The sequence below is a fragment of the Eptatretus burgeri genome, chromosome 8 (genome assembly GCF_056783735.1).
Source record: "Eptatretus burgeri isolate ZD-2024b chromosome 8, Ebu_testis_v1, whole genome shotgun sequence".
Taxonomy (NCBI): Eukaryota; Metazoa; Chordata; class Myxini; order Myxiniformes; family Myxinidae; genus Eptatretus; species Eptatretus burgeri.
Genome location: NC_140968.1, coordinates 101,312,954 through 101,329,309, shown reverse-complemented (window position 1 = coordinate 101,329,309; position 16,356 = coordinate 101,312,954). Strand labels below are relative to the sequence as shown.

General features: G+C 46.4%; 2 protein-coding genes across 2 annotated transcripts in view; one reads left to right on the top strand and one right to left on the bottom strand.

The window, feature by feature from the left end:
• Positions 1-2,278, top strand: part of LOC147022423 (dnaJ homolog subfamily A member 2-like) — a 48,103-nt gene extending 45,825 nt beyond the window's left edge. Inside the window, exons 8-9 of the mRNA XM_085893295.1 lie at positions 602-729; positions 809-2,278. Coding sequence (XP_085749421.1) covers positions 602-729; positions 809-997 — 317 coding nt within the window. The 3' untranslated portion in view covers positions 998-2,278. The remainder of the gene's footprint in view (positions 1-601; positions 730-808) is intronic.
• On the bottom strand, positions 102-16,181 carry TMEM70 (transmembrane protein 70). Its single transcript, XM_085893296.1, has 3 exons — positions 15,917-16,181; positions 3,897-4,005; positions 102-2,938 (listed from the first exon to the last, which is right to left on the bottom strand). Exons 1-3 carry the CDS (start codon positions 16,049-16,051, stop codon positions 2,487-2,489), a joined length of 696 nt encoding a protein of 231 aa, XP_085749422.1. The 5' UTR covers positions 16,052-16,181; the 3' UTR covers positions 102-2,486.
• Between the last annotated feature and the right edge of the window lie 175 nt (positions 16,182-16,356).

Here is a 16,356-nt window from a genome sequence, read left to right as displayed (position 1 = left end):
GGTGGTCACAAGAAATGATCATGTGAAACCATCCCTACATCTTTCTTTGAACCATGGTTGTCCTTGGAATAGACAAAGTTATATCACATACACACACACAGTCTTTTTTAATTTTTTAATTTCCAATAAAACATGGGAATTCTGGATTTTTTTGTAGTCTAAAGCAACATCCAAGTAAACTGTGTGTGAAACCAAGGTGAAAGCCTCTTATTCGTGATACAATTGAGGCCTCTGAAGCATCACTCGTAATACCCTATCCCACCACCACCACTGGGAGCAGTGCTACATCGTACACACATGCATGGAGAATTTCCGTCGACCTCACCTTCAGAACCCCCGTGGGTTTGGGGCGGGGGTGGGTGGGGGAAACCAAGTAGCTACAACCTTTATCTTATGACCCATCCCCCCCCCCACTGGCATGTTTTGTTGAGAATGGATAATTAAGTAACGACCGAATGCATCGGCCACTGTCGGGCACCAAATACGTTATCGTCTGGTCGGTATGAAATTGAAATATGAAATGCAGTTTCAATGATGAGCGTTTTCTTATTTCAAGATTTTGTTCAAATACGTTCATATGATGTTGCTTGCTCATTCCCAGGATGTATTCGAGGCGTGCTGAACGAGGGCATGCCACACTACAGAAATCCTTTTGAGAAGGGGAACCTGAATGTAAAGTTTGAAGTCGAATTTCCCAATAATCACTGGATCGATTCGAGCAAGCTTCCGGTGAGTCTTAACTGATGCGGCTCTTGCTTAACCCGTATGCTTTCTCAGACAGGCCTAACTGAGTTTTTTGCAATGGCAGGAGTTGGAAAAGCTGCTGCCAGTGCGGCCGGATCTTCCTACTCCATCCAAAGACGTGGAAGAGGTTTTTTTGCACGACATGGAGCCGAGCAGCAATGCAGGGGGTCGCCAGGAAGCTTATGATCGAAGTTCAGATGACGAAGAGGAAGGATTACATGCAGGCCCTGGAATGCAGTGCAGTCACCAGTGAGAGGTCGATGGATTATTGTATTTTTCCCCCCCCCCTTAGGGGGTGGGGAGGGGATTGAAAGACTTTGGAACGATTCTTGTTTTTCTTGAGGTGCATCCGTTGGAGTCGACACATGATTTATTGCTGGGCAAGTATCGTTCGCTCGTCACCCACTGACGCTATCACAGAGCTCAAAACTGTCCAGGTTAAGCAAGTGTAGATTTTATTCAAATCGAAATCGCTCTGGGATCTTTTCCAGACAGTTTCAAGCTTTATCAGTGTGAGAGCATTGGTTTGAAGTCGATGGAGCATTTTTGATAAGTGCAGTTTCAGAAAGTTCATGAAAAACTTCAGTGAGATGGAATCCAACCCTTATAATTAAAACTGTTCAGATAAGGGAGTGGGGATAGGGGAAGGGTTTTCTTTTAACTTATTTCTCCTCCTCCCCTTGCCCCTCCCCTCAGAATTCTGACTGGCCTCCCCTCCGAGGTCTATAGCGAGCATCACATGTTTGCATGTCAAAGTGTCACATCCTTGTTTGCTCTTTAATTTTGTCACATATACTGTAGAACAGGAGCGTGCGGTGATGACTATACGATTTGAGGTGAAAAACCTGTTTTGTGCACAAATTTAATGTGACCATCTTTTTGCTCGAATCCCATTGGTGGAGTGAAAGGCATCGCAGAACAAGATCGCATCTGTTCACTTTCTGCCACGGAAGGTGGCATCTGGTGGAAGTTGCGATTATTTAAAAGAGGGTAAGGTATGTTATACGTTGTCACCGTATTATTTGGTTATATCTGTCCTGATTAATTGCACTGGTTTAACTTTGAACGCAACTTTAACCTTTGAACCGCGAAACACTTTTGATTTGTCTCGCATGCTTTGTGAAGCACGTGTCGACGACACGTGACGGTCGGGACACCCCCCCCCCCCCCCACGTCTCCATCCCGTCAGTTGCCTTGAGGACCGTGGACTCCCTAGCAGTCTTTGTGTGGTCGCAGGGAGTTAGTGCCCACCAGGTTCAAGTTTGTTTTGTTTTTTTGGGCAAAATATTTTGACAACTCGACACCACTGGGATTGTGCTGTGATGACTTGGATATGCACCGAAAAACACTTGGTGGACTGCATGATGAGTGTTACTGTCCGAGGCAAAATACTCAAATTGCCAATTTTATACGAATGAACAGTACAGGTTCTCGTTTCTGTCTCTACTCCAGGGAAATGTCATTAAACAAAACTGACAGAAAATGGCATGTACTTCATTTGAAATAAATGTTACCAGTTGGAAACAGCCCATAAGTCATTTGCTTCCTGTTGTCGATCGCATGGCAGGACTTGCTCCGTCCCATATTTAGTGACTTACGTTCATATTCCTTGGTGTATAATGCATCAAGAGCTTCGTTTTTATTAACGACGGAAACTCGTGTTGTTTACAAAGGCATCCAAAGATGTGCGAATGCTGATGGCAAGAAGATTACGGTAGCCATTACAAGCACACATTTGTACTTTAATCTTTTTTGAGCAGAGACCCGTCTTCATCATGTTTAAATGACATGGGCTGGTCGTAACCCATGAGATGAGCGTAGTCGAGGGGTCCAACGAATGCATAAGGGTCCACAAGAAAAGAGCGTCGGCCAGCACAAAACGTGGTGAACATACGAGTGACACTTGGCACCTGCACGTCGGCCTGGTGAAAATGCCAAAGTCGCTCCATAAGTAGGGCGTTGTACGTCACTGCCTTGTAGGTGTCCGTTTCCCGTTGGTGGTACAAGCGCACCACGTATCCACGAGACAGCAGGTGCAGCGCAAAGGGTGTGACGAAAGTGAAGAATGCGACGACCGTGATGAATGCAGCTTGTAGGGCTACAACCCCATTGGAACCGAACCCAGTGTTGGACAGATACACGGGCATGAGGCACGTGGTAAAAACACTGCAGGAATAGGAAAAGAACTTGACACCTGCAAACAGAAGTGCACAAGGCCATTGCTGAAGCATGACTTGATGGAAAGAACAACAGAACTTTACTCTCAACAATCTGTTTTATCATGAATAGTCAGAAAGGGAAAAGGTCATTCTGTGCTTGTTAGCATGTGACATAGGAACACTTATGCTACAGCCCAAAATTCAGAGCCCGGCCTCCACCAATTTCATCCAAAGGTGGCCCGACGCGATTTGTCCTGAGAAATTTGCAATGGACAAGCCAAGCTCCTGGCCCAACTGAGGTCGGATCTCCTGGAGGCCCTTTGGTCCATCAAGCCTGTACTACAACTACACCATGTCGATTCAATCGAACAGTTTATAAACTTCAATTCACTCGGGGAGGGATGGAGGAGTGGGAATGAGAACAGTGGGGCAAACAGACATCAATATGGTCAAGAGAACTCTGTCAGTCTTATCAAATACAACTTTTTGTTTTTGTTGATGTTTGTAAGTGGTAAAAAATGATGGGTTCACTTGTTGGTTTGAATTGTAGTGCAACGGACGATTGTGCCTTCAGAAAGTTTATAAGCTGTCTAACTTTTCTTCATAAATCATCTTGTATATGGGTGAAAATGTGCCATTAAAACAACATCATTACAACCACAACATCTTGCAAGTGTCGTTCATGTTTAAGGACAGCCATTGTTACGATTTCAGGATGTCGTGCATCTGGTAATTTATTTATTTATTTATTTTTAACGACAGTACATCTCTAAAGTCCTCGAGCAATGGATTTTTGGTTGGTGAATTCAACATTGTTTTTTTGAACAATGAATAGCGAGCCATATTTTTCAGGTGTCTTGTTGGGAAGCACCGCAGTTGTCCGTAAGTTTCCGTAGCTTTAGATCGCACACAGACGACTGCAGGTTGCTGTTCCGTATCGCCAAATTGCATTTCAAAATGTGCGTCACAAATGTAAATCCTTCATTTTCTTACCTCGCACCATCTTGGCGAGTTTTCCTGTGTAAACAAGTCGTTCGTAATCCTCGCTCTTCTCTGCCTGTCCAAATGCATTCCGCTCACAAGGCTTCGTTCCTGTGGTACACTACATCACCAAGGACCCAAATAACTATTCCTCCCTTGTACAAGTTAATACGAGGGTTGGTATGAAAGTAATTCCTCTAATTTTATTTCTCACCAAATACAATTCAAGTTACAGGAAGAAGCAAATATGAAGTTATTGTTCCACATCGTCTCCGTCAACTGCAATGCACTTTTATGAACGCGTAAATCAGACTTGTTTTCCGGTGTCACTGCACTTGCAGGCCAACCTCTTCGGAGCTTGTCATCTATCAGTTTCTTCGCTCTTGAAATGCTTTGCCCAACGACTAACGGTACTCACATCAATGGTCGAGTCGCCGTACACGTTATTTAAACACCTATGAATATCCGATGGAGAAAGCTCCTGCACAATAAGAAGTCCAATAGCTGTTCTCTGCTTCAAATGCACCTTGAAAGTGTGGTGTGATATGATGTCACGTGACCGATCACAGTACCGCTAAACTTAAAATGGCCGGGAGATGCAACAGTCAGGTTGCATCTCCCGGCCATTTTAAGTCGACAGTCAGGTCAGGTTCGATCTGTGACCTGCTACAGGTACCATGTAAACCTGTACTAACCTGTTCCATGGTCGGGTTGTCGGCGACGAAACCGTTTCCCCCATCTGGAATGGGTGCCTGGAATGTCCTATCCCTAAGAGAGGATCATCACCTGTCTCTGTTATCATCTGAGCTCAAGCGTTTGGACATCGGGATTGCAGCTCTCTCTGAGGTTCGGAGACCGGATTGCGGCGAGATAATGGTGGGTGGTTACACCTACTATTGGTCTGGTCGCTCTGATGGTTACCATACCCAAGGAGTTGCTGTAGCTGTGTCCAATAAGCTGACCCCAATGATAATTGAGGTAACACCGGTCAACGAGCGTATTATGAGATTAAGGATTCGTCACTCCTTAGGTGTCATTTCCCTGGTCTCTGTTTATGCTCCGACTGAGGCGAGTGATCTCACCGTGAAGGACACATTCTACGCCACACTCGAGTCTGTGGTTGATCAGCGCCCCAGACGAGATAGACTTCTAGTCTTGGGGGATTTCAATGCATCGACTGGAACTGATAGGGATGGTTATGAGGTGTGTGTTGGTCCCCATGGGTCAGGAACTATAAACCAGAATAGCACTAAGTTCCTTGACTTTGCAAGAAGTCATGGACTTAGGGTGGCTGGTTCATGGTTTCAGCGTCCACAAGCTCATCGCTGGACTTGGTATTCCAACGCTGGCGGTGTGGCAAAGGAGATTGACCATGTCCTCTGATGGTCGTTGGAGGATGATCCAGAACTGCAGGGTATACCGGAGTGCTCAGTTCCTCAATACTGACCACAGGCTTGTTGTAGCAACTCTAAAGCTGCACCTTAAATCCTGGAGAATGGTACCATCCCAGCCTAGGCTGGATGTTGCCAAGCTCAGGGATGAGAGAGTAGCTGAGGAGTTTGCGAACAGGCTGAGTGGACACTTGGGGGGTCCTGAAGAGTTGTGGAGCGCCTTCAAGACCACCGTCCTTGATGTTGCCGGTGGATGCCTTGGAGCTCACAGCAGGGCAAAGAAGAATTTTGTCTCTCAAGGGACACTGGATACCATTGACCAGAGTCGCAGGGCCAGGCTGAATGGCAGAGCTGAGCTGTTCAGGGAGCTGAGGTGTAAAACTGTACGTGCACTGAGGGTGGACAAGGAGGCCTATGTGTGAGGAATCTGTGAGGGGGTAGAGCATCACCTGTGGACAGGTGATTCTCGTCCCGCTTACAGGGGAATTTGCGCATTACGTTCATCCAAGCCCATCCCTTGGAGCACTGCAGTTCGAGCAGAGAGTGGAAGGCTCTTGACAGAGGAGTCTGAAGTGAAGGCCCGCTGGGCCGGTTACTTTGAGCGGTTGTACCAGGCTGATCCCCCAGCTGTCGAGTTGGACGTCAAGGGTGTTACAATCCCTGTTGCTGACCCTCGAATCAACTGTGGTCCACCTTCGCTTGTGGAAACACGGGCTGCGGTGAACCAGTTGAAACGGGGCAAAGCTCCAGGGATCTGTGGCATCCATGCCGAACTTCTCAAGGCTGGTGGAAATGCTGCACTCGTGTCGTTGCATGCAGTTTTGTGCTCTGCCTGGAACACAGGCATCATCCCAACTGACTGGAAGAGGGGCCTTGTTGTCCCTCTCTGGAAAGGGAAGGGTGATCGCCAAGACTGCAACAACTACCGAGGGGTGACGCTGCTCTCAGTGCCGGGCAAAGTCTTTGCTCGGATAATTCTTGATAGGGTTCGCCACCATCTGCTTGAGCACCAGCGTCCAGAGCAGTCAGGCTTTACACCAAAGAGGTCAACGATTGACCGTATCCTTGCACTTCGTGTCCTCACCGAACGCAGGCGAGAGTTTCGGCAGGGGCTGCTTGCAGCCTATGTTGATCTCTGTAAAGCGTTCGATTCAGTGAATCGGGATGTCCTCTGAAGGATTCTTGGTCTTCGTGGGGTGCCACCAAAACTGATCGATCTGATGTCTGAACTCTACTCTGGTACTGAGAGTGCTGTGAAGTGTGGTGGTACCATCTCTGACTTATTTCCAGTTGTTACTGGAGTTCGTCAGGGATGTGTACTTGCCCCCACACTTTTCAGCACTTGTATGGACTGGATTTTAGGGAGGATGTCGGAGAGATCAAGTTGCGGTGCATCGTTTGGCAATGTCAAGATCTCGGACCTTGATTTTGCAGATGATGCAGTCATCTTTGTGGAGACTTTAGACATCCTCTTGGGGGCCCTCGAGGTGCTGAATGAGGAGTCGGAGCCGTTGGGATTACGGGTTTCTTGGGTCAAAACTAAGATCCAGGCTTTCGGTGACATCTTGGATGCTGCTGTCCTGTCTGTGTCTGTTTGTGGTGAGGATGTTGAGGTCATGGAGAGATTCACTTACCTTGGCAGTGATATTCATGTCTCTGTTGGCTGCGAGTCAGAGGTCAATAGACGTCTGGGTCGGGCCTGGGGAGTCATGGATTCACTGGATCATGGGGTGTGGTGCTGCCGGTACCTGTGCGGGAGGACGAAAGTCCGAGTCTTCAGGTCCTTGGTACTTCCAGTCTTGCTCTATGGGTGCGAGACTTGGACTCTGACCAAGGGTCTGAGACGGAGACTTAATTCCTTTGGGACCAGGTCTCTTCGGAGAATCCTTGGCTATCGCTGGTGGGATTTTGTGTCCAACGAGCAGTTGCTGACAGAGACTCGGATGAGATTTGTTACCTGCATAGTCCGTGAGCGTCAGTTGCGGCTGTATGGACATGTGGCTCGTTTTCCTGACGCTGATCCTGCTCACCAGATTCTCTCAGCGAGGGAGTCTCATGAGTGGAGGAGGCCAGTGGGCCGACCACGTGCCTCATGGTTGCAACAGGTTGACCATCATCTCAAGGAGATGGGGATGGGCCTAGCATCTGCCTGGGGGATGGCCAGACGGAGGCCCCTGGAGTACCGGCAGAAAGTGGACGCAGCGCCGCGCTGTTCTGGCACATGCTCCCATACCTGACCTGAGATGCAACCCTTCCGTTGTGACCTGACATAGCTTTCTTGCGCTTTGGTTATGAACTGAAAAATAAAAGGCATTACTTTGTTACCAACCCTTATGTTACTTTTTCATAACCTTTTAATTCAAAAAGAATGTAATTTAACTGATATGTCATGACGTCAGCTCGAGCTGTTTCTGCCACTTACCGATTGATTTAAAATGTATAATTATGTGGTGTTCTTAATATGTACTGTGGTACTATTTTACCAGTGAACCGATTTTTAATGGTCAATTCAGACATGTCCTAATTAACTTAAGACGGTTTGAGTCCGATCGACTTGTTGCAAATCAGGACTCGTGCTGGTGCTGGTAATTGAAAGAAATCTAACAGGAAGTACAGCTATCTTAATCATGAATGTAAAGCCAACTTTATCCTTAACCACAGAACTTGAAAAAAAAATATATATATATATATATATATATATATCTATCAGATTATCTTAAGTATTTCATTTCGATCCAGTGAGTATCAAACCTCTCAGAAAGCAGGTGTTTCATTCAGGACTGAAGAAACAAAAAAAGCCACATTAAAATTAGAGAGTGAAAGACCTGACCTCGTGCATTCTCGTGGGAAAGGTTTTTTTTTAACTCTTGCGTGGAGTTTCCGAGCACGATCTACGTTTCCTACAAGCCGCAATTTTGTCTGCATCTCGATATTCACCAACGTTGAGAGCGAGCGAGCGGCTAATTTGATTGGTCGAGATGGCGTAATATTTTGTCCAAGTACTGCTGAACTTGGAGGGGTTTTGAAAGTACCGGTAAGGTGATTTGTGTTCTTCAGTGTTCTCGTATAAAGTTAAATTGAAAAAAAAAAAAATAAACATTTTAAAGGTTGTAGAAACAAAAAATGCAGAAGTTTACCGTCGTTGATTTTAACACCACCTTATTTAAAATTGTCGTGGGTCTGGGGGTTAAGGTTAATCCCTCTCCCAATTGTGATGGAAGGGTGGTTAACACCGACCAGGCCCGGATAGCCGAGTGGATTTCCTTAGGAAGTGGACACGTGAACCTCAAAGATAATTGCACTTGCGGGAGGGGCAGGGTGTGGCACTCACGGAGGCACAGCACAAGTTCTTTATACTCACCCCATGACAAATACACGGACACAGAAACTTAAAATAAACGTGGGGATCATTTATTTTGTATACATTGTTGAGGCTCGTACAAAACAGTGAGGAACAGAGACATTAGGTGATCTGTGGAAGGGAGAGTGATGAGACGGGGAATACGGGATATACAAGATGCCAGTTCAGCTTTATGCTCTCAAGCCATACCAGTTCCGACCGAGTAATGTAGGGCCATTGCCTGGAACAACCCACAAAGGCAGTTCATAAGTCACACCATCATAACACGCTGACATCCGTGCTGCCAATCACTGTAACAATTTCCTTGGTGTAGGTACGAAGTTTGGCCTTCACTGGACTCAATTTGGGCTTCACAGCCTCTCAGTCCCACAATTTGTCAAATGTCTCCTGCCACATAATTGACCGACTTGCCCCTGTGTCCATTTCCATTTACACCTGTTTGCCATTCAGCTGAAGATCAACAGTTATTGGTGTGGTTCTGCCATGGATTGTATACATCTCTTACTCCTCACCGTGCAGTGACGACTCATCAGCTCCCGCAACATGTGCGCCATCATCCACCTAATGGGTGGTGCCAAAACTATCACCAGTGCTGGATTGGGACCACCTCTTTTGAAGATGCCCGATCTTGCCACATCCTTTACATGTGTACCGCTTGAAATGGCACTGGTGAGCCATATGATTGGCACCACAACGCCAACACAAGTTATTGGAGCCTCTTGCTACCGATGAAGCAGGTTTCAAACACACAACTGGCTAAGGTGTAGCCTTATACGAAGATCGAGCAATCCTATTTACAGTATCTGCACTTGAAGACTTCTGGCTCTTCAATGAGATCTCCTTCAGGTTTTCAGCAGTTGTCATACACACCTGTGCAATCTTCACTGCTTTTCCTTGGTCATGGTCGTCTTCTTGAGCAAGGAGTTTTTGGAAGATGACATGATTTAGGTCGACATGAGGTATGGGAGACAGTTTTTGTGGATGATGAGACAATTAAATATGTAGATTCTTCATTCTGCAGGTAGGATTGTAGACATAGAATTCTGTGTGGTTTTGAAGGAGCAGGAGTTAGGGACGTTGAAGGTAGAAGGGTAAACGATATTGTATCGGGTCATGGCATGAAAAAGTTGGTTGTGGTACACCTCGGTGCGAATGATGTAGGGAAAGTTTACTCAGAGGTTTTGAAAAATAGATCCAGGATATTGGGTAAGCGGCTGTGTTGTGAGGTTGTGTTGTTGTGAGGTGAGGGTTGGGTTGAACACAACAAAGGGTTGTGACGTCATGTTTTCTGGGATCCTCCCAAGATTAGGAAACGATATAGAAATTATGATCAGAGCAATAGACGTCAACCAATGGCTGGAAGAATGGTGTAGGGAGGAAGGTTTGACATTTAGGAAGCAGTGGGAATCATTGAGGGGGCAAAGGGAGTGTTTCCGGAATGATGGCCGTGTGTTAAATAGATAGGGGGCAGCAAGGTTTGCAGTGGGAATTGAGGAAGGAATTCAGGCTTTTTTAGGTCAGCGGAGGGTAGGAAAGGTATTTAGGAAGGAACGGATGATGTAATTGTGATCAGTCAGATAGTCAGGCCAGGCAGGAAAAATAGAATTTCAGGAAGGGAAAAGTTAAATATATTCGATACCAATGCCAGAAGTTTAAATAATAAGATGGAAGAGCTTGAAGCCAAACTAGATAGTGAGGAGTACAATATAGTTGCAGTGAGTGAGACATGGTAAATGGAGGACAGGATTAGAAGGCTACAAGGTGGATCGGTGTGATAGGAAGGAGAGAATAGGAGGAGGAGTAGCAATCTGGGTAAAGGACAGCATTGCATCAAGAGAAAGGGGTGACATTAAGGAAGGAATCAATGTTGAGGATTCTGTATGGGTCGACATTAGAGATTTTAAAAACAGTAAGATACCTGGAGGATGCTTTTATAGGACTCTGGGTGTGAAGGAAGAGGAGGAAGGAGGAGTACATGAATAATTCAAAAGGGCATGTAGTAAGGGTAGAGTGATGATTATGGGGGATTTTAACTTGCCAGGGATAGATTGGGTCCAGGAACAGGGAAAGGGAAGAGTTGATGAGGATTTCCTCGTTTTATTCAAATATTGTTTTTTAACCCAGTTTGTAGATAAGTCCACAAGGAGGAGTGCAGTGTTAGACCTCCTTTTAAGTAACGATCCCAATATGGTGGAGGAGGTGGAGGTAGAGGATCATTTAGGAGCAAGTGACCATAACATGGTGTGTGTGAAGTCTCTGTTAAGGGTTAGAGTTCAGGATAGTAGGGTAAGGCTATTAGATTTGAAGAAAGCAAACATTGAGGGTATGAGGAGAGAGTTGGGTGATGCAGATTGGGAGACCCAAACAACAGGACAATCAGCATCAGAGAAATGGGAAACCTTCAAGGACCAAATGTGTAAAGTGCAGAGTAAGTACATTCGAATGAGGTGTAAAACTAGAAGCAGAAAGAGACCAGGGGGTTGAGCAGTGAGATAAGGAATGCTACAAAGGAGAATCAGAAGGGATTTATTAGGTTAAAAACAACAGGACTGGAGTTAGATTTATATCTTTATCGGAGTAAACAGAGGAAAGTTAAGAAAATAACTCAGCAAGCCAAAAGAGAGCATGAGAATGATGTGGCTCAGAATATTAAACATAATAACAAGGCTTTCTTTAAGTATATCAGGGGAAAATAACAGGCTAGAACCAGTGTGGGCCCATTGAGGAATAGCACCGGGAGAGTGGTTGGTGATGAAGGTGAGATGGCAGGCTTATTAAACAGGTATTTTGCTTCAACAGAATACCAATTTCCAAAGGTAGTTCCTGTTGAACAAATTTTTTAGAGTTCTATGAAGCAGTGTTTGATTGGGTGGATGATGGGACATAGTATATCTCTACTTTAAGAAGGCATTCGATAAGGAATCACATCAGAGGTTGTTAGCCAAAGTTAGGGCTTGTAGAGTGGCTTGTCAGGTAGCTAATTGGATTACAAGCTGGCTAAGTCATAGGATGCAAAGAGTAGCTGTGAGTGGGAGGATGTAAGTAGCGGGGTACTTCAGGGATCAGTACTCAGACCATTAATATTCATTATTTACATCAACGATTTGGATAGTGGGGCAAAGAGTAAGCTTTCCAAATTTGCAGATGACACAAAGCTTGGAGGTGAGGTGGTGATCAGATTCAGGAAAGTATTGATACTTGTATAGATTGGGCAAAAGACTGGCAGATGGAATTTAACCTGAGCAAGTGTAAGGTGTTGGGGATGGGAAAGAACAATAAAAATAGAGATTACAGGATGTAAGGGGAAATGTTGGAGCGTGTCACACAGGAGAAGGATCTGAGGGTGGTATTAGATACGGGAAGGTAAGCAGGCAGCTATAGGTAAAGCAAATCGGGTTTTTGGTTGTATTCGGAGGGGGATCAATTATAAATCAAAAGAGGTGATTTTAACAATGTGTCGGGATTTAGTGAGGGCCACATCTAGAATATTGTATACAGTTTTGGTGACCACAGTTCAGCAAGTACATAGATGCCATCCAGAGGGTTCAGCACAGGGCTACTAGATTGATTCCGGGCCTAGCTCGACTCAGCTTTGAGGAGCGGCTGAAGGATACACGAGAAAAGAGGTGGTTACTTGGAGATACGATAGAGATGTTTAAGATAATGAAAGGTATAGATAAAATAAGTGAAGATGAATTATATAACAGAGTCGACAGCTATAGGACATGGGGCCATAACCTGAGAGTAAAGAAGAGGAGAGTTAGATAGCAGTAAGGTTGGGGTCTTTCACTCAGAGATTAGTTAATGCATGGAATGGCCTCCCTGGAAAGGTAGTGGCAGAAACGGTTGATAAGTTTCAATAAGAATTAGGTACCTGGAAGTTATTGCCTGGTGTTGGCTTAATGGTTAGGGTGGCTGGCTTTGGATCCTAGGGTCTTGAGTTCAAATCCCGCTCAGATGTTGAATTAATACCAGGTGGGGTTAACTCGCCCTGTCATCCTTCCGAGGTCGGCAAAATGAGTGCAAGCTTGCTGGTATCCTGTGTCGGAGTGGTGACCCAGCCAGGATTTTGTCCAATAGCCAAGGAGACTGTTTAAGCAGCACCAACGCTCTGCAGAGCCATAGAGTATGGTCCCAATCTTCTCCTCCTCCTGGAAGTTATGGAGATCGAGGGGTATCGGGATGTTGAGAAGACTTTGAGGTAGTTTGAGCATTGATGGGTGATTGGGTGCATGTGTACGGAGTGCTGTGGGTGCGGATCTTGTCAAGGGGGATTGTGTGGTTGATCTGTAATTTTGGCCAAGCTCATGCCCTCTCCCCTCATGGGAAGGGAAAAGAAGGAGGGAAAAGAAAATGCAAAAACTACAAAAAAACTCCAACAGACAAAAACAATTATTTCGTTGATTAAAAACATTTTTTTTGCATTTTCTTCCTTGGATCTTGTGTCGATGGGTTGGTGTGGTGTTCGTGCAGGCATGATGGGTGAATGGCCTCCACCTGTGTTGGATTTCCTTCTTGTTGGCCTCAAAATACTGGTCAAGCCTCTCGCCGAAATCTGCCCAATCCTCCTCATCAGAGTATTCATGGAGAATGCCGACGGTCGCCATCCAGACACGGATAGTTCTTTACCTCGTCGCCACTTGTGATGTCGTGATGTACAAACAATCAGACTGACCACGATGCATTCAACTTCATGAAGGCTTTATTGACAATACTCAGCTCCATTGTTGGTCATGTGTGTCGCGCATGCGCACACGGCACTCACGTCGAACCCAAGGAAGGGCAATACTGTTGTAGGCCGGGGTTCGGTGGCGATAAACGACCACAAGGTGGAGCAGTGGAGTCGTCTCCCACCGAACACCCAGAATTTAGGTCGTGACTCTCAGATAAGTCCGAAGGTCACGGGTCCCTTAGCGGACCGTGGTCGCCAATACTTCGACGGCACATGGTAGGGTTAATTGCCTAATTTCAATATACCTAAGTACCCACGTCGTCCAACTACCGGGGAAAACCACACCCTCGGCGGACTCTGTCCGGACCGAGTCGCAGGTACTGGCTCAGATCCGGCATAACCGAGCGGAGTTACCAGAGCTGCGCCGGTCCCAATGAACAATCCACGGCACGAACGGCCTTAGCAATTCGCAACATGCACCATGCTTGGCCAATTGAGGAAAGCACAGAAAACGAGCTGGTACATTTAACACGGGGGGGGGGGGGGTTTCTTTTACAAAGAATAATCGGGGAGGGGAGCACAAAGAGTCGAGTTATCATGAATAAAATGCAATGCAGAATGAACAAGGAGAAAGCACTTAACAATTCTACTTACAGGATGGGGACGGACGGACGGACGGACGGACGGACGGACGGACGGACGGACGGACGGACGGACGGACGGACGGACGGACACACACACACACACACACACACACACACACACACACACACACACACACACACACACACACACACACAACCTCGTGGGTCTATTTTCGGTCGAGCCGGATACCCCCCCCCCGCCTCGTGCGGTTTCACCGACTGGAACCCACGACCCAAATTCCACGGCCCACGGACGGGACCAAGCCTCACTCGCCACCAAGACTGCAATCGACACAATCCTGCAGAACGCAATCCTTGTCTGCCCAACACTGGTCCAGACAACCACTCTACCCTTCTTTTGGTGGGAGGGGTCTCTTCCCCTCCCACTCGCCTCCTGATTGGATGAGGGGTTGTCGGGCTACTCGTGGCCGCCCCTCATTGGTCGGGCCGAACACTCATCTGGCGAAGGCGGAGCCAGCCTGAGGTAATAGCTTCCCTGATTGGGCAAAGGGTGGTCTGGTGGGAGGGGCAACGACCACCCTCCCACCGTGCGTGTCTGAGAACCCAAAAGTAACAGCCAGGGGAGCACCCTGTTCTCCATCCACCCTCGTAGCGGGGAGGGCGATCTCGGGTCGGCCGCCGTCGATTGGACGAGCTCATGGTGGGCGGAGGGAACCTCACCCCTGTACGTGACACGATGCACGTGGGCGATGGCGTTCTTGTTGTAGAGGATGTAGTAGTAGTAGTTGTTGTAAAAACCTCGCTAAAAAAAATAACTCGAAGCACACACACGGAATTCCCATTAGACAGAAGGAAGGATTCTAACTGTAAACACGTACTTATCGAAATAACTAAGCTTAGTGTGTCTGTGTGTGTGTCTGTGTGTGTGTCTGTGTGTGTGTCTGTGTGTGTGTCTGTGTGTGTGTCTGTGTCTGTGTGTGTCTGTGTCTGTGTCTGTGTCTGTGTGTGTGTGTCTGTGTCTGTGTCTGTGTGTGTGTGTAGTTGTGTGTGTAGCTGTGTGTGTGTGTCTGTGTGTGTGTGTAGTTGTGTGTGTAGCTGTGTGTGTGTGTGTCTGTGTGAGTGTGTGTCTGTGTGTGTGTGTCTGTGTGTGTGTGTCTGTGTGTGTGTGTCTGTGTGTGTGTGTCTGTGTGTGAGTGTGTGTGTGTGTGTCTGTGTGTGTGTCTCTGTGTGAGTGTCTGTGTGTGAGTGTCTGTGTGTGTACCTGTGTGTGTGTCTGTGTGTGTGTCTGTGTGTGTGTCTGTGTGTGTGTCTGTGTGTGTGTGTCTGTGTGTGTGTCTGTGTGTGTGTCTGTGTGTGTGTGTGTGTGTGTGTGTGTGTGTGTGTGTGTGTGTGTGTGTGTGACCGCTGTTTCTCGACAACCACTGGTCCGATCTAATTGACACTTGCCAGGTATATTGCTGGGCCCTGTGGATGTGCCTTTTCAAGGTTTGATAATAATCGGATAAGTGGTTCCCAAGTTATGGCCATTTATTTACCAACCAATGACAGGACACGTTGCTTTGACGTCACAATTATTCTTTTTTTTTTTTTGCACGTACGGCCACTCAGGTACTCGTATTCCTAATTTATCCAAAAGGTCATCCCTCAAAATAATTCAAATAATATACACAAAACAGTTCATTTAAAGTGATTGCATACCCCGTTAACCAGCTAAGTGTCCAGAATGTTTTATTAAAAGTGATCGTCGGTGACAAGCTGAATGCAATCGAACGGATTCTGAGAAATGTACGTGTTTGTAACTTGAGGTGTACCGACGGAGTTTAATTCAGAGACGTTGGTTCCCATCCCTACAACTCGGATTGCAAAGCAAAATAATCAAGACCTTCGAGCGCGCGCGATGCACGTGACGGTTCGTTATCTCTTGAAAAAAAAAAAAATATAGAAACGGTAAAAATGGCGACGGTGAGGACTTTTTAAAATGGTGTCCACGTGTGTGACCTTACCGGCTTTAACTGAGACCGATTGAATGGACCAGAGTTCGGAGTCCCGAAACAAGCGAGTCGGTGAAAACTCCGTGTCAGTCCCGAGCCAGAACCCGGCCAGGTCGAGAGTAACTTCAAGCGCCAACACAGGATCATGGTGAAGGAAGCTCGATCGGACAGCGACGAACGAATGAACGAATGAATGAACGAATGAACGAACGAACGAACGAATAAACGAACGATGAGGAGCTTCCCGTTTTATTTGTGCTACAGCACAGTTTGAAAACAAATAATTTTACTTTTTACTTCTCTCAGAAGACCTTTCGTGCTATCGGCGCGGAGCGTAAAATAAAACACTCAAACACAATTATCTTCTCAGAGTACAATTCGTTCTTTGAATCATTCCTTCCACCAACCTTCGTTTTTTTTTTGTTTTTTTTCCCATAATTTGTTTTCTCATT

Excerpts from the sequence above, each read along its gene's own strand:
- TMEM70 (XM_085893296.1), bottom strand. The coding sequence starts at position 16,051 with ATGATCCTGTGTTGGCGCTTGAAGTTACTCTCGACCTGGCCGGGTTCT. Across the intron at positions 4,006-15,916 it reads ATCGGTCTCAGTTAAAGCCG|TGTACCACAGGAACGAAGCC; the intron begins GTAAGGTCACAC and ends TTGGTGATGTAG. Across the intron at positions 2,939-3,896 it reads ACTCGCCAAGATGGTGCGAG|GTGTCAAGTTCTTTTCCTAT; the intron begins GTAAGAAAATGA and ends TTCTGTTTGCAG.